At 43.0% G+C, this 16,296-nt stretch overlaps 1 protein-coding gene across 2 annotated transcripts; it reads left to right on the top strand.

Moving 5' to 3' along the window:
- Window positions 1-384: 384 nt before the first annotated feature.
- fhl2a (four and a half LIM domains 2a) lies at window positions 385-15,917 on the top strand. 2 transcript variants are annotated; one of them, XM_014174380.2, is made up of 6 exons: window positions 385-514; window positions 6,600-6,784; window positions 6,936-7,110; window positions 14,414-14,583; window positions 14,926-15,112; window positions 15,584-15,915. In XM_014174380.2, exons 2-6 carry the CDS (start codon window positions 6,629-6,631, stop codon window positions 15,733-15,735), a joined length of 840 nt encoding a protein of 279 aa, XP_014029855.1. In that variant the 5' UTR covers window positions 385-514; window positions 6,600-6,628; the 3' UTR covers window positions 15,736-15,915. The 2 variants fall into 2 exon arrangements, with proteins under 2 accessions (XP_014029855.1, XP_014029856.1); XM_014174381.2 differs by lacking the exon at window positions 385-514 and adding an exon at window positions 3,675-3,911 and having other exon boundaries at window positions 15,584-15,917.
- The last annotated feature ends 379 nt before the right edge of the window (window positions 15,918-16,296 follow it).

Genomic DNA, 16,296 nt, shown 5'->3' with positions numbered 1-16,296 from the left:
GGTTACAGGGAGAGAGAGGGGTTACAGGGAGAGAGAGGGGGTTACAGGGAGAGAAATGGGGCTACAGGGAGAGAGAAGAAACTATAGAAACTGAAATTCATTAGTAGTTGATCTCCTCATCCGTGTAGTTAGTAGTTGTGTGTGGTTAGTGAACTACAATGCAATGCCTTACAAGGCCACAGGGCAGTTGGTGTGGCAGAGTGACAGTGTGTGTATGTCTAGAGAGAGAGAGAGAGAGAGAGAGAGAGAGAGAGAGAGAGAGAGAGAGAGAGAGAGAGAGAGAGAGAGAGGGTGGGTGGGTGGGTGGGTTTTATCTCTGTAGGGCCATTGTATATATAGCCCATTTCAACCCCCCCCCCCCACCCCTTACCCCCCAACCTCCTCCTCACCCGCTCCACAATTAGTTGTCTATGGGTGGGGTAATCCAATCAGGAGTGACTACAGCTCGCCCTCTGTTCACCGGTCTCAGTCTGAGCAGACTCCTCACAGACACACACCCTCCACAGACAGAAAGGTAGGACTCAGCACTGTCCACTTCTCTACCCATCCATCCCTTCTTCACTCCTCTTTTGTCTCCTTTTCTGGGACATAAACATTTAATTCCACTCATCCTCTCACACGCCCATTCCCTCTCTCCACCTGAGCTCTTACCTCTACTTAATGTTCTTTTTCTTTCCATCTTTCCACTATTCATCCATCTGATTACCTCTTCTTCTCTACCACCTGAAACAATCACCCTCCACTCAGCTCAAACAATAACTCTCACCCTCCTAAATCTCCACAACTCTCTCTCTCTCTGATTATGGTTATTCAGGCCTTGAACACTATGACTGAATTTCGGCTTTGATGCGTGACATTTGACCTAATTTCTCCACTGACTAACTCAACTGTGGCTTGATAGACTTTTTGTGTTAAAGAAATGTGCCACTGTCACTTTGAATTAGAGGTAATCAGTTGAGCTTCAGTCAGTATCAATTACTTCTCTATGATACAGATTACATGCATGATCAAACTAGTTAGGTTAAAGATGTGTTTCTGTGTCCTTGGAAAGCCTAACTCTACTGTCCTGCATTCACTGTGCCTTGGAGAGGAAATTATTTTGGATGCAGAGGACTTTGTTTTAAATGCTATTATTTAGAAAGGCAAGGTAAGGTAATAATCTCAGCAGGTTTACATTGTCACAATGCAGATACAAGATCCATCAGTCAATGTATGCATGTGTGTGTGAATGTGTGTGTGTGTGTGTGTGTGTGTGTGTGTGTGTGTGTGTGTGTGTGTGTGTGTGTGTGTGTGTGTGTGTGTGTGTGTGTGTGTGTGTGTGTGTGTGTGTGGCAGAGCCTGTCTATGCTATGCTGTAATATCTAATACAAGAGGATAAGTGTAGGTGTTATCAGTGTGCCTGGATAATGTGCTGACAGACAGGGCAGACAGACAGGGCTGACAGACAGGGCTGACAGACAGGGCTGACAGACAGGGCTGACAGACAGGGCTGACAGACAGGGCAGACAGACAGGGATAATATGCTCTGTGCCTATCTGCCAATTATCTATACCCTATAGTTATGGTTAGGAGTGGGTAGTGGTATGGCGAAGGAGGGTACAATTGGGGGAACAGAGTTCCACCCCTTTAGACTGAGAGATAGCGTTTAGTGCTGTCCTGGCTGGATGAATCCAATGGAATAGTCCCAAAAGTGCAAACCTTGCCCACTCAGCTCATTGGGTATGCTAAATGTGAGTAGGCCTGTATGTTTGAGGGATGGTGTATTTCTGTAGTAGTTTGTCGTTGAAACATTGAGCTATTTTGAGCACCTGTCTAGCCCCTCTATCGTGGCTCTTAAAAGCATTCCAGTTTCCTCTGAGGGTACTGGCTATCATTAGAGACTCGTGTCACTGTGGGCCACTCCCGCCATTGTGGCTCAAGCCTCCAACTGAGGGAGATGGATACCCTGCTGAGAGAGAGAGCAGGGGTCAGGTATGGGTACTCTAGGGGTAAATTGGGAGGTGGTCGATTTGTAGTGGAAAAGAAGGGAGGAGAGAGGATGGATGGTGAGGAGGGAGGGTCTTGGTGTTGAGGGGAGGAGAGAGGATGGATGGTGAGGAGGGAGGGTTGTGGTGTTGAGGGGAGGAGAGAGGATGGATGGGTGAGGAGGGAGGGTTGGGGTGTTGAGGGGAGGAGAGAGGATGGATGGGTGAGGAGGGAGGGTTGTGGTGTTGAGGGGAGGAGAGAGGATGGATGGGTGAGGAGGGAGGGTTGTGGTGTTGAGGGGAGGAGAGAGGATGGATGGTGAGGAGGGAGGGTTGGGGTGTTGAGGGGAGGAGAGAGGATGGATGGTGAGGAGGGAGGGTTGGGGTGTTGAGGGGAGGAGAGAGGATGGATGTGGGATATTTGTCTTGCTCAGTAAATATATTAAACTTATCTCAAGTCAATCTAATTACAGGTTTAATTATGATAGTGAAAAACAAAAGACATTTTAACTTTTAAAGTAAGGTGATAGCGTAATGAGAGCTTAACTGCTCAGGTTTGTGAAAGTCATAAGAAATCTTCATAATTTAGTGTGTGTGTGTGCGCGTGTGTGATATTCAGATGGGTTCTCCAGCATTGCATAACACAATTAGGGCAAACTCACACATGTGACAACAGCACAGACAGCACTCAATCCCATCACAAACATATGATCCAATCATTGACAGAAAAATACTTGATTCAATCATCCACTCAGAAAATCATTGCTTCACTATAACTAGATAAAACCTGCATTTCATCATACCTCAGTGCCAAGGGTCGAACCATGACACTGCATGTACTTTCCAGGAGTTCAGCATACTTGTACATACATTGTATGACACTTGTATTACAAGTAGAAGCAAAGTACTGTACTTGTCTGACAAAAGTTAAGAAATACCCTCTTTTCCTCCACATTGAGGTGTTCATTCTGTGCTCGTTAGCTTCGCTGGGACGGGTGACATCAGAGAGAACACAGAGTCCCGTCTCCAACAGCTGTCCGCCGTTTAAATAGCTGGAGATTTTATTAGGGCTCAGTTTGTCTTTTATTTTAGGACCAAGATGAACCCTGATTTAAGTGAGTTAGAGAGAGAGAGAGACAGCCAGACAGCGAGAGAGAACGAGAGAAAGCGAGAGAGAACGAGAGAGCGAGAGAGGATGGATGGATGGAGGGGAAGTAGAGGAGAGGAAGAGCAACAGCGATGGAGAGACTGGGAAAAGGGATTAGAGGGAGAGTCATTATTACCGGTAGATAGGATAGTAAATCTATTCCTCTTTAAACTTGAAGACAGAGAACAGAAAATTCCTCTGACTTCCTGTTTCAATCTAATTTGGACCAGTACCAAGACCCTTCTCTAGCCCTTTAACTTATGCAGTCTTAGTTTGGACTCTTGTTTGGACCCCTATTCTTGAGTAAGAAGTGGTATATCTGAGGATCTCATACACAAAGGCTGTAATACATGAAGAACATACCATGATATTACAGGGGATTTAGTCCAGAGAAAGGGGGACCGAACGAGGTAATGAGGAAATGCAAACAGAAAAATAGACAGTATCGGGTTGGAAAAACAAGGGAAAGCAAATACAGAGAAAAAGAGAGAGGGACAGGGAGAGAGGGAAGAAGAGAGATCTAGCGAGAGATGAGAGGGTGAATAAGAATAAGAGAGTAGGAATTTAAGAAAGTGAGGGGGGACATTCTCAAGTTCTCCTGTTTTTCCTTTGCCTCCTTATATGGTCAAACCATGACGGTGGAATCAGTGGGCAAGAGTGGAGTAGGTCAGAACTCAGAAAGAAAGAGAGCGGGAAGAATGAGAGCGAGAGGAAAGTGGTGAGAAGTGTAGAGGAGAGAGGTATGCAGCGTCGTGTGCTTGGGACACTGGGGACTTCCAGAGGCAGCCGGCCACACACGCGTATGTACAAACAAACAAACAAACAAACAAACACACACACACACACACACACACACACACACACACACACACACACACACACACACACACACACACACACACACACACACACACACACACACACACACACACACACACCCAGCCACCCACCCACCCACCCACCCACCCACCACTGGTAAGCAGAGTGACATGCCAAGCACAGAGAGGGATAACCAGGGGTCTATCAGGGGCTGGACTGCTAACAGCTGCAAAGCGTGAGTAGACATTCTTCCAGTGTGCCGTGTCACACACACACTGTGGGAATCTGAGCTGTGTTGTGGTGCATTGTGATGCTGACAGCTGGAGGTGGAGTGATGGATGACTGACTGCATGGTGACATAGTGAGTGTTGGTATGCGCAGTGGCGAAGGTCCCCTGTCCCTCTCTAAGTACGATTGATAGATAGAGCTATTAATAATGTTCCTCTCATCTGTCACCCTGCAGCTGTCACAGCAACAGACAAAAGACTGGCTGCTGACACACAGAGGTCAAAGACTAAACCCTCTAGAGAGACATACTGTACACAAAAGTACAACTTGATACTACAACTGTCGGCAATATAACACTGGCTCAAAAGATGATAGGCAGATGTGTATGGTGATTTCCTCAATGTCTTGTCAGAGATCTCTATTGTGCTATATTGCATTGCATCCACTTTGCTTGAATTGGAAATGCACTTTGTGGATATTATATTCATTGCAGTGACAGGCAAGTGAATTGAGATCCAGTTCTCATTTACTATAACAGACTGATTGTGAGAAGGATGTATCCTCTCTGTTCCTACTCAATGTCAGGAAGCAGATATCTCTGTATAAACACTGACACAGAGAAGGCCAACAGACACACTTGGCTTTTACAAGCTGGCTTCTGTTTATCTAGTTGGACTCTTAAAAACCTACTTACAAAAGTATGCAGGTCAGGGATCAAGGTCGTTGACCATAACTTGAATGAGCCATTTATCCCCCTAGCGTTGATGCCCGCGGAAATACAATTAGCATTATTAAAATATCCCCATAAAAATCTGTCAGTTTTAACTAGAGATATCTGTTAAACCAGAGATATCTGTTAAACTAGAGATATCTGTTAAACCAGAGATATCTGTTAAACCAGAGATATCTGTTAAACTAGAGATATCTGTTAAACTAGAGATATCTGTTAAACCAGAGATATCTGTTAAACCAGAGATATCTGTTAAACCAGAGATATCTGTTAAACCAGAGATATCTGTTAAACTAGAGATATCTGTTAAACCAGAGATATCTGTTAAACCAGAGATATCTGTTAAACCAGAGATATCTGTTAAACTAGAGATATCTGTTAAACCAGAGATATCTGTTAAACCAGAGATATCTGTTAAACTAGAGATATCTGTTAAACCAGAGATATCTGTTAAACCAGAGATATCTGTTAAACTAGAGATATCTGTTAAACTAGAGATATCTGTTAAACCAGAGATATCTGTTAAACTAGAGATATCTGTTAAACTAGAGATATCTGTTAAACCAGAGATATCTGTTAAACCAGAGATATCTGTTAAACTAGAGATATCTGTTAAACCAGAGATATCTGTTAAACCAGAGATATCTGTTAAACCAGAGATATCTGTTAAACTAGAGATATTTGTTAAACCAGAGATATCTGTTAAACTAGAGATATCTGTTAAACTAGAGATATCTGTTAAACCAGAGATATCTGTTAAACCAGAGATATCTGTTAAACTAGAGATATCTGTTAAACCAGATATATCTGTTAAACTAGAGATATCTGTTAAACCAGAGATATCTGTTAAACTAGAGATATCTGTTAAACTAGAGATATCTGTTAAACTAGAGATGTCTGTTAAACTAGAGATATCTGTTAAACTAGAGATATCTGTTAAACCAGAGATATCTTTTAAACTAGAGATATCTGTTAAACTAGAGATATCTGTTAAACTAGAGATATTTTGTTTTGCATTGGATGTTAAATAAATCACAGAGAGGGTCACCAGGAAAGCACCCCCACACCATCACACCTCCTCCTCCATGCTTCACGGTGGGAACCACACATGCAGTCTCACAAAGACCTACTCTGCGTCTCACAAAGACACGGCGGTTGGAACCAAAAATCTCAAATTTGGACTCATCAGACCAAGCAAGTCTCTTCTTCTTATTGGTGTCATTTAGTAGTGGTTTCTTTGCAGCAATTTGACCATGAAGGCCTGACTCACGCAGTCTCCTCTGAACAGTTGATGTTGACATGTATCTGTTACTGTTTTGCTCTAGGTTTCCCACAGGCCTCACAATACTTGTCTGAAGGTTCCCCAGTACCAGTTGAAAATAATTATGGAAGTATATATGGAGACTGTTTATGCCAAAAATAAGGAGGAAATATATATATATATATATATATATATATATATATATATATATATATATATATATATATATAAAATGTCCTGATCTTTCTTCTATCTCTCAGATATAGGACAGACACTTCAGAACAAACTCTCTTCATATGTTTTGGGGGACTGTCTGTTGTTCCATGTAGTGAATATGTTATTCAATGCGTTCGTATGGGCAGTAAGGCCCACTTATTTTTTTATCAAATATTTTTATTGAAACAGTAGGACAAATTATATTCTCAAACTCTCTCTCTCCCCTTGCCTCAGGTTAGTGAGGTGGGATTCCCGGTGCAAAGATGACAGAGCGCTATGACTGCCACTACTGTAAGGAATCCCTGTTCGGGAAGAAATACGTCCTGAGAGAGGAGAACCCATACTGTGTCAAATGCTACGAGAGCCTGTACTCAAACACCTGTGAGGACTGCAAGAAACCCATCGGCTGCAACACCAGGGTAGGAACACACGTATGCATTGCATGACACAAACAAATAGGGATGAACCACTAGCACTCTCTCTCATTTTCTTTTACCTTCCATCCAAGAACATTGTCAAAGCATGCTGTCTGATATAAAGACTGAAATTGTCCCTCTGATGCCTTCGTAGGACCTTTCCTATAAGGACCGCCACTGGCACGAGGAGTGTTTCCAGTGCTTCCAGTGTAAACGCTCTCTGGTGGACAAGCCCTTCTCCACCAAGGATGACCAGCTGCTCTGCACTGAGTGCTACTCCAATGAGTACTCCTCCAAGTGCCACGAGTGCAAGAAGACCATCATGCCTGGTGAGAACCTACATTCATCTAATCTACATATAGTAAACACACACACACACACAGACAGGCATTTCCATGCACACATGGACGTGCACACAGGCATGTACACAGACTAATCTTGGACTATCACAACGTACACAAACCTTCATAATGGTTGCAAACACAATTTAGATCAGCCCTTATCAAAGAAAATGAAATACCAACAAACACAGCATCCCATGAATCTTCAGGAAGTTAAGTTATTTTACAGACCTGACATTTTGAGTTGATTTGTTTGAGTAGTAGCAGTAGTAGTAGTACCAGTAAAAGTAGAAGTAGTAGTACCAGTACCAGCAGTAGTAGTGCCAGTAGTAGTAGTAGTAGTAGTAGTAGTGCCAGTAGTAGTAGTAGTACCAGTAGTAGTAATAGTAGTAGTAGTAGTAGTAGTAGTACCAGTAGTGCCAGTAGTAGTAGTAGTAGTAGTAGTGCCAGTAGTAGTAGTACCAGTAGTAGTAGTAGTAGTATTAGTAGTGCCAGTAATAGTAGTACCAGTAGTAGTAGTACCAGTAGTAGTAGTAGTAGTAGTAGTGCCAGTAGTAGTGCCAGTAGTAGTAGTAGTACCAGTAGTAGTAGTAGTAGTAGTAGTAGTACCAGTAGTGCCAGTAGTAGTAGTAGTAGTAGTAGTACTAGCAGTAGTAGTGCCAGTAGAAGTAGTAGTAGTAGTAGTGCCAGTAGTAGTAGTACCAGTAGTAGTAGTAGTAGTAGTAGTAGTAGTACCAGTAGTAGTAGTAGTAGTAGTAGTAGTAGTGCCAGTAGTAGTAGTAGTAGTAGTAGTACCAGTAGTGCCAGTAGTAGTAGTAGTAGTAGTAGTACTAGCAGTAGTAGTGCCAGTAGAAGTATTAGTAGTAGTAGTGCCAGTAGTAGTAGTACCAGTAGTAGTAGTATTAGTAGTGCCAGTAATAGTAGTACCAATAGTAGTAGTACCAGTAGTAGTAGTAGTACCAGTAGTAGTAGTACCAGTACCAGTAGTAGTAGTACCAGTAGTACCAGTAGTAGTGCCAGTAAAAGCAGTAGTAGTAGTAGTACCAGTAGTAGTAGTAGTAGTGCAAGTAGTAGTAGTACCAGTAGCAGTACCAGTAGTAGTAGTAGTGCCAGTAGTAGTAGTAGTAGTAGTAGTGCCAGTAGTAGTAGTACCAGTACCAGTAGTAGTAGTACCAGTAGTACCAGTAGTAGTGCCAGTAAAAGCAGTAGTAGTAGTAGTACCAGTAGTAGTAGTAGTAGTGCAAGTAGTAGTAGTACCAGTAGCAGTACCAGTAGTAGTAGTAGTGCCAGTAGTAGTAGTAGTAGTAGTAGTGCCAGTAGTAGTAGTAGTAGTAGCAGTAGCAGTAGTAGTACCAATACCAGTAGTAGTAGTAGCAGTAGTAGTAGTAGTAGTACCAGTAGTAGTAGTAGTAGTATTAGTAGTGCCAGTAATAGTAGTACCAGTAGTAGTAGTACCAGTAGTAGTAGTAGTACCAGTAGTAGTAGTAGTACCAGTAGTAGTAGTAGTAGTAGTAGTAGTAGTGCCAGTAGTAGTAGTAGTACCAGTAGTAGTAGTAGTAGTAGTACCAGTAGTGCCAGTAGTAGTAGTAGTAGTACTAGCAGTAGTAGTGCCAGTAGAAGTAGTAGTAGTAGTAGTGCCAGTAGTAGTAGTAGTACCAGTAGTACCAGTAGTAGTGCCAGTAAAAGCAGTAGTAGTAGTAGTAGTACCAGTAGTAGTAGTAGTAGTAGTAGTGCAAGTAGTAGTAGTACCAGTAGCAGTACCAGTAGTAGTAGTAGTACCAGTACCAGTAGTAGTAGTACCAGTAGTAGTAGTAGTACCAGTAGTACCAGTAGTAGTGCCAGTAAAAGCAGTAGTAGTAGTAGTAGTACCAGTAGTAGTAGTAGTAGTAGTAGTGCAAGTAGTAGTAGTACCAGTAGCAGTACCAGTAGTAGTAGTAGTGCCAGTAGTAGTAGTAGTAGTAGTACCAGTAGTAGTAGTACCAGTACCAGTAGTAGTAGTACCAGTAGTAGTAGTAGTACCAGTAGTACCAGTAGTAGTGCCAGTAAAAGCAGTAGTAGTAGTAGTAGTACCAGTAGTAGTAGTAGTAGTAGTAGTAGTGCAAGTAGTAGTAGTACCAGTAGCAGTACCAGTAGTAGTAGTAGTGCCAGTAGTAGTAGTAGTAGTAGTAGTGCCAGTAGTAGTAGTAGTAGTAGTAGTAGTAGTAGCAGTAGCAGTAGTAGTACCAATACCAGTAGTAGTAGCAGTATTAGTAGTGCCAGTACCAGCAGTAGTAGTAGTAGTAGTAGTGCCAGTAGTAGTAGTAGTAGTACCAGTAGCAGTACCAGTAGTAGTAGTAGTAGTGCCAGTAGTAGTAGTAGTAGTAGTACCAGTACCAGTAGTAGTAGTGACAGTAGTAGTAGTAGTACCAGTAGCAGTACCAGTAGTAGTAGTAGTACCAGTAGTAGTAGTAGTAGTAGTAGTAGTGCAAGTAGTAGTAGTACCAGTAGCAGTACCAGTAGTAGTAGTAGTAGTAGTAGTAGTAGTGCCAGTAGTAGTAGTGCCAGTAGTAGTAGTAGTAGCAGTAGTAGTACCAATACCAGTAGTAGTAGTAGTAGTAGTAGTAGTAGTGCCAGTAGTAGTAGTAGTAGTGCCAGTAGTAGTAGTACCAGTACCAGTAGTAGTAGTACCAGTAGTAGTAGTAGTACCAGTAGCAGTACCAGTAGTAGTAGTAGTGCCAGTACTAGTAGTGCCAGTAGTAGTAGTGCCAGTAGTAGTGCCAGTAGTAGTAGTACCAGTAGTAGTGCCAGTAGTAGTAGTACCAGTAGTAGTAGTGCCAGTAGTAGTAGTAGTAGTACCAGTAGCAGTACCAGTAGTAGTACCAGTAGTAGTAGTGACCGTAGTAGTAGTGCCAGTAGTAGTAGTGTCAGTAGTAGTAGTAGTAGTAGTAGTAGCAGTAGTAGTACCAATACCAGTAGTAGTAGTAGTAGTAGTGCCAGTAGTAGTAGTAGTACCAGTAGCAGTACCAGTAGTAGTAGTAGTGCCAGTAGTAGTAGTAGTGCCAGTAGTAGTAGTACCAGTACCAGTAGTAGTAGTAGTACCAGTAGCAGTACCAGTAGTAGTAGTAGTGCCAGTAGTAGTAGTGCCAGTACCAGTAGTAGTAGTGCCAGTAGTAGTAGTGCCAGTCGTAGTAGTACCAGTAGTGCCAGTAGTAGTAGTGCCAGTAGTAGTAGTGCCAGTACCAGTAGTAGTAGTGCCAGTAGTAGTGGTGATAGTAGATAGTTTTGGATGATTCTAACTAATCTACGTCTTTAAATATCATCATTTCCATAATTCCTTGGGATGGTGCTTCTCTCAGACAAACAGACAGACAGTCAGTGTAACTCTACTCTGGTGAGGTCTGGGGTGCAGCAGAGCAGAAACACTGAATGTACTGTAGATACTGAATACATTTGCTCCAGACTTCCTTGAACACAACAATGCCCCTCTGTCCCCACTGTGTTTGTATACAAAGACCGAGAGATTGAAAAACAGCTTCTATCTCAAGGCCATCAGACTGCTAAACAGCTATCACTAACTCAGAGAGGCTGCTGCCTACATTGAGACCCAATCACTGGACACTTTAATAAATGGATCACTAGTCACTTTAAACAATGCCACTTTAAATAATGCCACTTTAATTAATAATGTTTACATATCTTACATTACTCATATCACATGTATATACTGTATTTTATACCATCTACTGCACCTTGCCTATGCCTCTCGGCCATCGCTCATCCATATACTCATCCAAGTACATATTCTCATTCACCCCTTTAGATTTGTGTGTATTAGGTTGTTGTTGGGGAATTGTTAGATTACTTTTTTATTTATATTTATTTCACCTTTATTTAACCAGGTAGGCTAGTTGAGAACAAGTTCTCATTTACAACTGCGACCTGGCCAAGATAAAGCAAAGCAGTTTGACACAAACAACAACACAGAGTTACACATGGAATAAACAAACATACAATCAATAACACAATAGAAAAAAAGTATATATGCAATGTGAGCAAATGAGGTAAGATAAGGGAGATAAGTCAATAAATAGGCTATAGTGGCGAAATAATTACAATTTAGCAATTAAACACTGGAGTGATAGATGTACAGAAGATGAATGAAGTAGAGATACTGGGGTGCAAAGGAGCAAAAATAAATAACAGTATGGGGATGAGGTAGTTGGATGGGCTATTTACAGATGGGCTATGTACAGGCGCAGTGATCTGTGAGCTGCTCTGACAGCTGGTGCTTAAAGTTAGTGAGGGAGATATGAGTCTCCAGTGATTTTTATAATTCGTTCCAGTCATTGGCAGCATAGAACTGGAAGGAAAAGCGGCCAAAGGAAGAATTGGCTTTGGGGATGACCAGTGAGATATAACTGCTGGAGCACATGCTACGGGTGGGTGCTGCTATGGTGACCAGTGAGCTGAGATAAGGCGGGGCTTTACCTAGCAAAGACTTATAGATGACCTGGAGCCAGTGGGTTTGGCGACGAATTTGAAGTGAGGGCCAGCCAACGAGAGCATACAGGTCACAGTGGTGGGTAGTATTTGCGGCTTTGGTGACAAACGGATGGCACTGTGATAGTAGAGTAGAGTGTTGGAGGCTACTTTGTAAATGACATCGCCGAAGTCAAGGATTGGCAGGATAGTCAGTTTTACGAGGGTACAGTGGGGGAAAAAAGTATTTGATCCCCTGCTGATTTTGTACGTTTGCCAAATGATAAAGAAAGGATCAGTCTATAATTTTAATGGTAGGTTTATTTGAACAGTGAGAGACAGAATAACAACAAAAATATCCAGAAAAACGCATGTCAAAAATGTTATAAATTGATTTGCATTTTAATGAGGGAAATAAGTATTTGACCCCCTCTCAATCAGAAAGATTTCTGGCTCCCAGGTGTCTTTTATACAGGTAACGAGCTGAGATTAGGAGCACACTCTTAAAGGGAGTGCTCCTAACCGCAGCTTGTTACCTGTAAAAAAGACATCTGTCCACAGAAGCAATCAATCAATCAGATTCCAAACTCTCCAATATGGCCAAGACCAAAGAGCTCTCCAAGGATGTCAGGGACAAGATTGTAGACCTACACAAGGCTGGAATGGGCTACAAGACCATCGCCAAGCAGCTTGGTGAGAAGGTGACAAGATTTGGTGCGATTATTCGCAAATGGAAGAAACACAAAAGAACTGTCAGTATCCCTCGGCCTGGGGCTCCATGCAAGATCTCACCTCGTGGGGTTGCAATGATCATGAGAACGGTGAGGAATCAGCCCAGAACTACACAGGAGGATCTTGTCAATGATCTCAAGGCAGCTGGGACCATAGTCACCAAGAAAACAATTGGTAACACACTACGCCGTGAAGGACTGAAATCCTGCAGCGCCCGCAAGGTCCCCCTGCTCAAGAATACATATACATGCCTGTCGGAAGTTTGCCAATGAACATCTGAATGATTCAGAGGACAACTGGTGAAAGTGTTGTGGTCAGATGAGACCAAAATGGAGCTCTTTGGCATCAACTCAACTCGCCGTGTTTGGAGGAGGAGGAATGCTGCCTATGACCCCAAGAACACTATCTCCACCGTCAAACATGAGGTGGAAACATTATGCTTTGGGGGTGTTTTTCTGCTAAGGGGACAGGACAACTTCACTGCATCAAAGGTACGATGGATGGGGCCATGTACCGTCAAATCTTGGGTGAGAACATCCTTCCCTCAGCCAGGGCATTGAAAATGGATCGTGGATGGGTATTCCAGCATGACAATTACCCAAAACACACGGCCAAGGCAACAAAGGAGTGGCTCAAGAAGAAGCACATTAAGGTCCTGAAGTGGCCTAGCCAGTCTCCAGACCTTAATCCCATAGAAAATCTGTGGAGGGAGCCGAAGGTTCGAGTTGCCAAACGTCAGCCTCGAAACCTTAATGACTTGGAGAAGATCTGCAAAGAGGAGTGGGACAAAATCCCTCCTGAGATGTGTGCAAACCTGGTGGCCAACTACAAGAAACGTCTGACCTCTGTGATTGCCAACAAGGGTTTTGCTACCAAGTACTAAGTCATGTTTTGCAGAGGGGTCAAACACTTATTTCCCTCATTAAAATGCAAATCAATTTATAACATTTTTGACATGCGTTTTTCTGGATTTTTTTGTTGTTATTCTGTCTCTCACTGTTCAAATAAACCTACCATTAAAATGATAGACTGATCATTTCTTTGTAAGTGGGCAAACGTACAAAATCAGCAGGGGATCAAATACTTTTTTCCCCCCACTATATGTTTGGCAGCATGAGTGAGGGATGCTTTGTTGCGAAATAGGAAGCAGATTCTAGATTTAACTTTGGATTGGAGATGCTTAATGTGAGTCTGGAAGGAGAGTTTACAGTCTAACCAGACACCTAGGTATTTGTAGTTGTCCACATATTAAGTCAGAACTGTCCAGAGTAGTGATGCTGGACGGGCGGGCAGGTGCGGGCAGTGATCGGTTGAAGAGCATGCATTTAGTTTTACTTGCATTTAAGAGCAGTTGGAGGCCACGGAAGGAGTATTGGATGGCATTGAAGCTCGTCTGGAGGTTTGTTAACACAGTGTCCAAAGAAGGGCCAGAAGTATACAGAATGGTGTCGTCTGCGTAGAGGTGGATCAGAGAATCACCAGCAGCAAGAGCGACATCATTGATGTATACAGAGAAAAGAGTCGGCCCGAGAATTGAACCCTGTGGCACCCCCATAGAGACTGCCAGAGGTCCAGACAACAGGCCCTCCAATTTGACACACTGAACTCTGTCTGACAAGTAGTTGGTGAACCAGGCGAGGCAGTCATTTGAGAAACCAAGGCTGTTGAGTCCGCCGATAAGAATGTGGTGATTGAGTCGAAAGCCTTGGCCAGGTCGATGAATACAGCTGCACAGTATTGTCTCTTATCGACGGCGGTTATGATATCGTTTAGGACTTGTTAGATATTACAGCACTGTCGGAACTAGAAGCATAAGCATTTTGCTACACTCGCATTAACATCTGCTAACCATGTGTGTGTGACCAATAAAATTTGAATTTATGTAATTGGATTTTTTTTTAATCCCAGGAAGTATTTTAGAGAGCAGCTCTGAGGGGGCAGACAGTGAGGGACTGTGTGTTACCCAAGGACTGAGTAGCATGTGTGTCCTCTTTCGCACTCTCCATTCTCTATACTTCTTAATTCCTTTACACACCCATCCATCCCTCATTCATCCACTTTCCCCTCCCTCCCTCTCTCTCTCTCCCTCCCCTTCATGCAGGCTCCAGGAAGATGGAGCATAAGGGTAACAGCTGGCATGAGACCTGCTTCACCTGCCAGCGTTGCCAGCAGCCCATCGGCACCAAGAGCTTCATCCCCAAGGAGAACCACAACTTCTGTGTGCCCTGCTATGAGAAACAGTTTGCCATGCAGTGTGTGCACTGCAAGAAAGTAGGTCTAAGGTCATAACCTTAGTGTAAATACTGTAGTATCTCTTCCTCACTTTTTCTTTCCTCTAAAGTGGCGTATACATCAGAGAGATATAAAACAGGGCTTTTTCTACAACTACTGAAAGACTGGCTGTGAATCTGGCAGGCAAGACTAGAGCAAGAACGATTAGTACTTTATATGTACACAAATGCCATCAGTATCCATTCACGTGGCAATTTATTGAATGGATCGCTTAACCACTAAAATCTGGTATTTCTTGGTGCCTGGTTTGTAGCACTTGGTTGGTGTGTATGTGCTTACTTGTGTGCAGTCACATTCGACCTAACTCTCTTTCTATAATAGCCCATCACTACTGGCGGGGTGACCTATCGTGACCAGCCCTGGCATAAGGACTGCTTCCTGTGCACCGGCTGCAAGCAGCAGCTGTCTGGCCAGCGCTTCACCTCCCGTGACGACTTTGCCTACTGCCTCAACTGTTTCTGCAACCTGTATGCCAAGAAGTGTGCTTCCTGCACCACCCCCATCAGCGGTAAACTATCTATCCATCTAGGTGTGTTGCAGATACACATTTTCTGCTCAGGTCACGCACTGATTATCAGATCTTTACAACACGTGGAATAGTGCTTAGTGTATCAGGAACTAAAGGGAACATGATAGAACGATCCGATAATCTGTGCAGAACTGCGATGAAATTGTGTACCTGTCTCTAACAGAATGAGTCAGTCAGCCAATTAGATACTCACTTTTAAATCAGTTCTAACTTGTAATCAGGAAGTCAGTCACTTACTCACCCCATCACGCTGTACACTGTGGCCCTGTTTGAATCCTTACTAAAGTTCTCCACCTTTCCTCCTTCCCCAATCACTGATCTATGTCATTGGATAAGAGAAAGCAAGGTACAGTATAACTGCTCTATGGTTTCCTGCATCTATGTTTTAGGATGCAGAGACATCCTTCACCTTTTGATAACACTATGTGTTCATCTCTCCCTGTCTCTCAGGTCTGGGTGGCAGTAAGTACATCTCGTTTGAAGAGCGCCAGTGGCACAACGACTGCTTCAACTGTAAGAAGTGCTCCGTCTCCCTGGTGGGCCGGGGTTTCCTCACCGAGCGTGACGACATCCTGTGCCCCGAGTGTGGCAAAGACATCTGATTGGCAGGCAGCGAGTGGCCGACACGTCTGATTGGATAGTAACAAAACAACCAGGAAGTAACAATGACCTATCAGAGCACAACTGAGCATCACTGTGTATATATATATATATATATATATATACACACACAGCTGAAGTCAGAAGTTTACATACATCTTAGTCTAATACATTTAAACTAAGTTTTTTTTATAATTCCTGACATTTAAATCCTAGTAAAGATTCCCTGTCTTAGGTCAGTTAGGATCACCACTTTATTTTAAGAATGTGAAATGTCAGAATAATAGTAGAGAGAATGATTTATTTCTGCTTTTATTTCTTTCATCACATTCCCAGTGGGTCAGTAGTTTACATACACTCAATTAGTATTTGGTAGCATTGCCTTTAAATTGTTTAACTTGGGTCAAATGTTTCGGGTAGCCTTCCACAAGTTTCCCACAATTAGTTGGGTGAATTTTGGCCCATTCCTCCTGACAGAGCTGGTGTAACTGAATCAGGTTTGTAGGCCTCCTTGCTCTCACACGCTTTTTCAGTTCTGCCCACAAATTCAGTTCTGCCACTCC

Source organism: Salmo salar, chromosome ssa25, assembly GCF_905237065.1.
Source record: "Salmo salar chromosome ssa25, Ssal_v3.1, whole genome shotgun sequence".
Classification (NCBI taxonomy): domain Eukaryota; kingdom Metazoa; phylum Chordata; class Actinopteri; order Salmoniformes; family Salmonidae; genus Salmo; species Salmo salar.
Note: the sequence above shows the minus strand (reverse complement) of the source record. Positions and strands in the feature narration are given on the sequence as shown.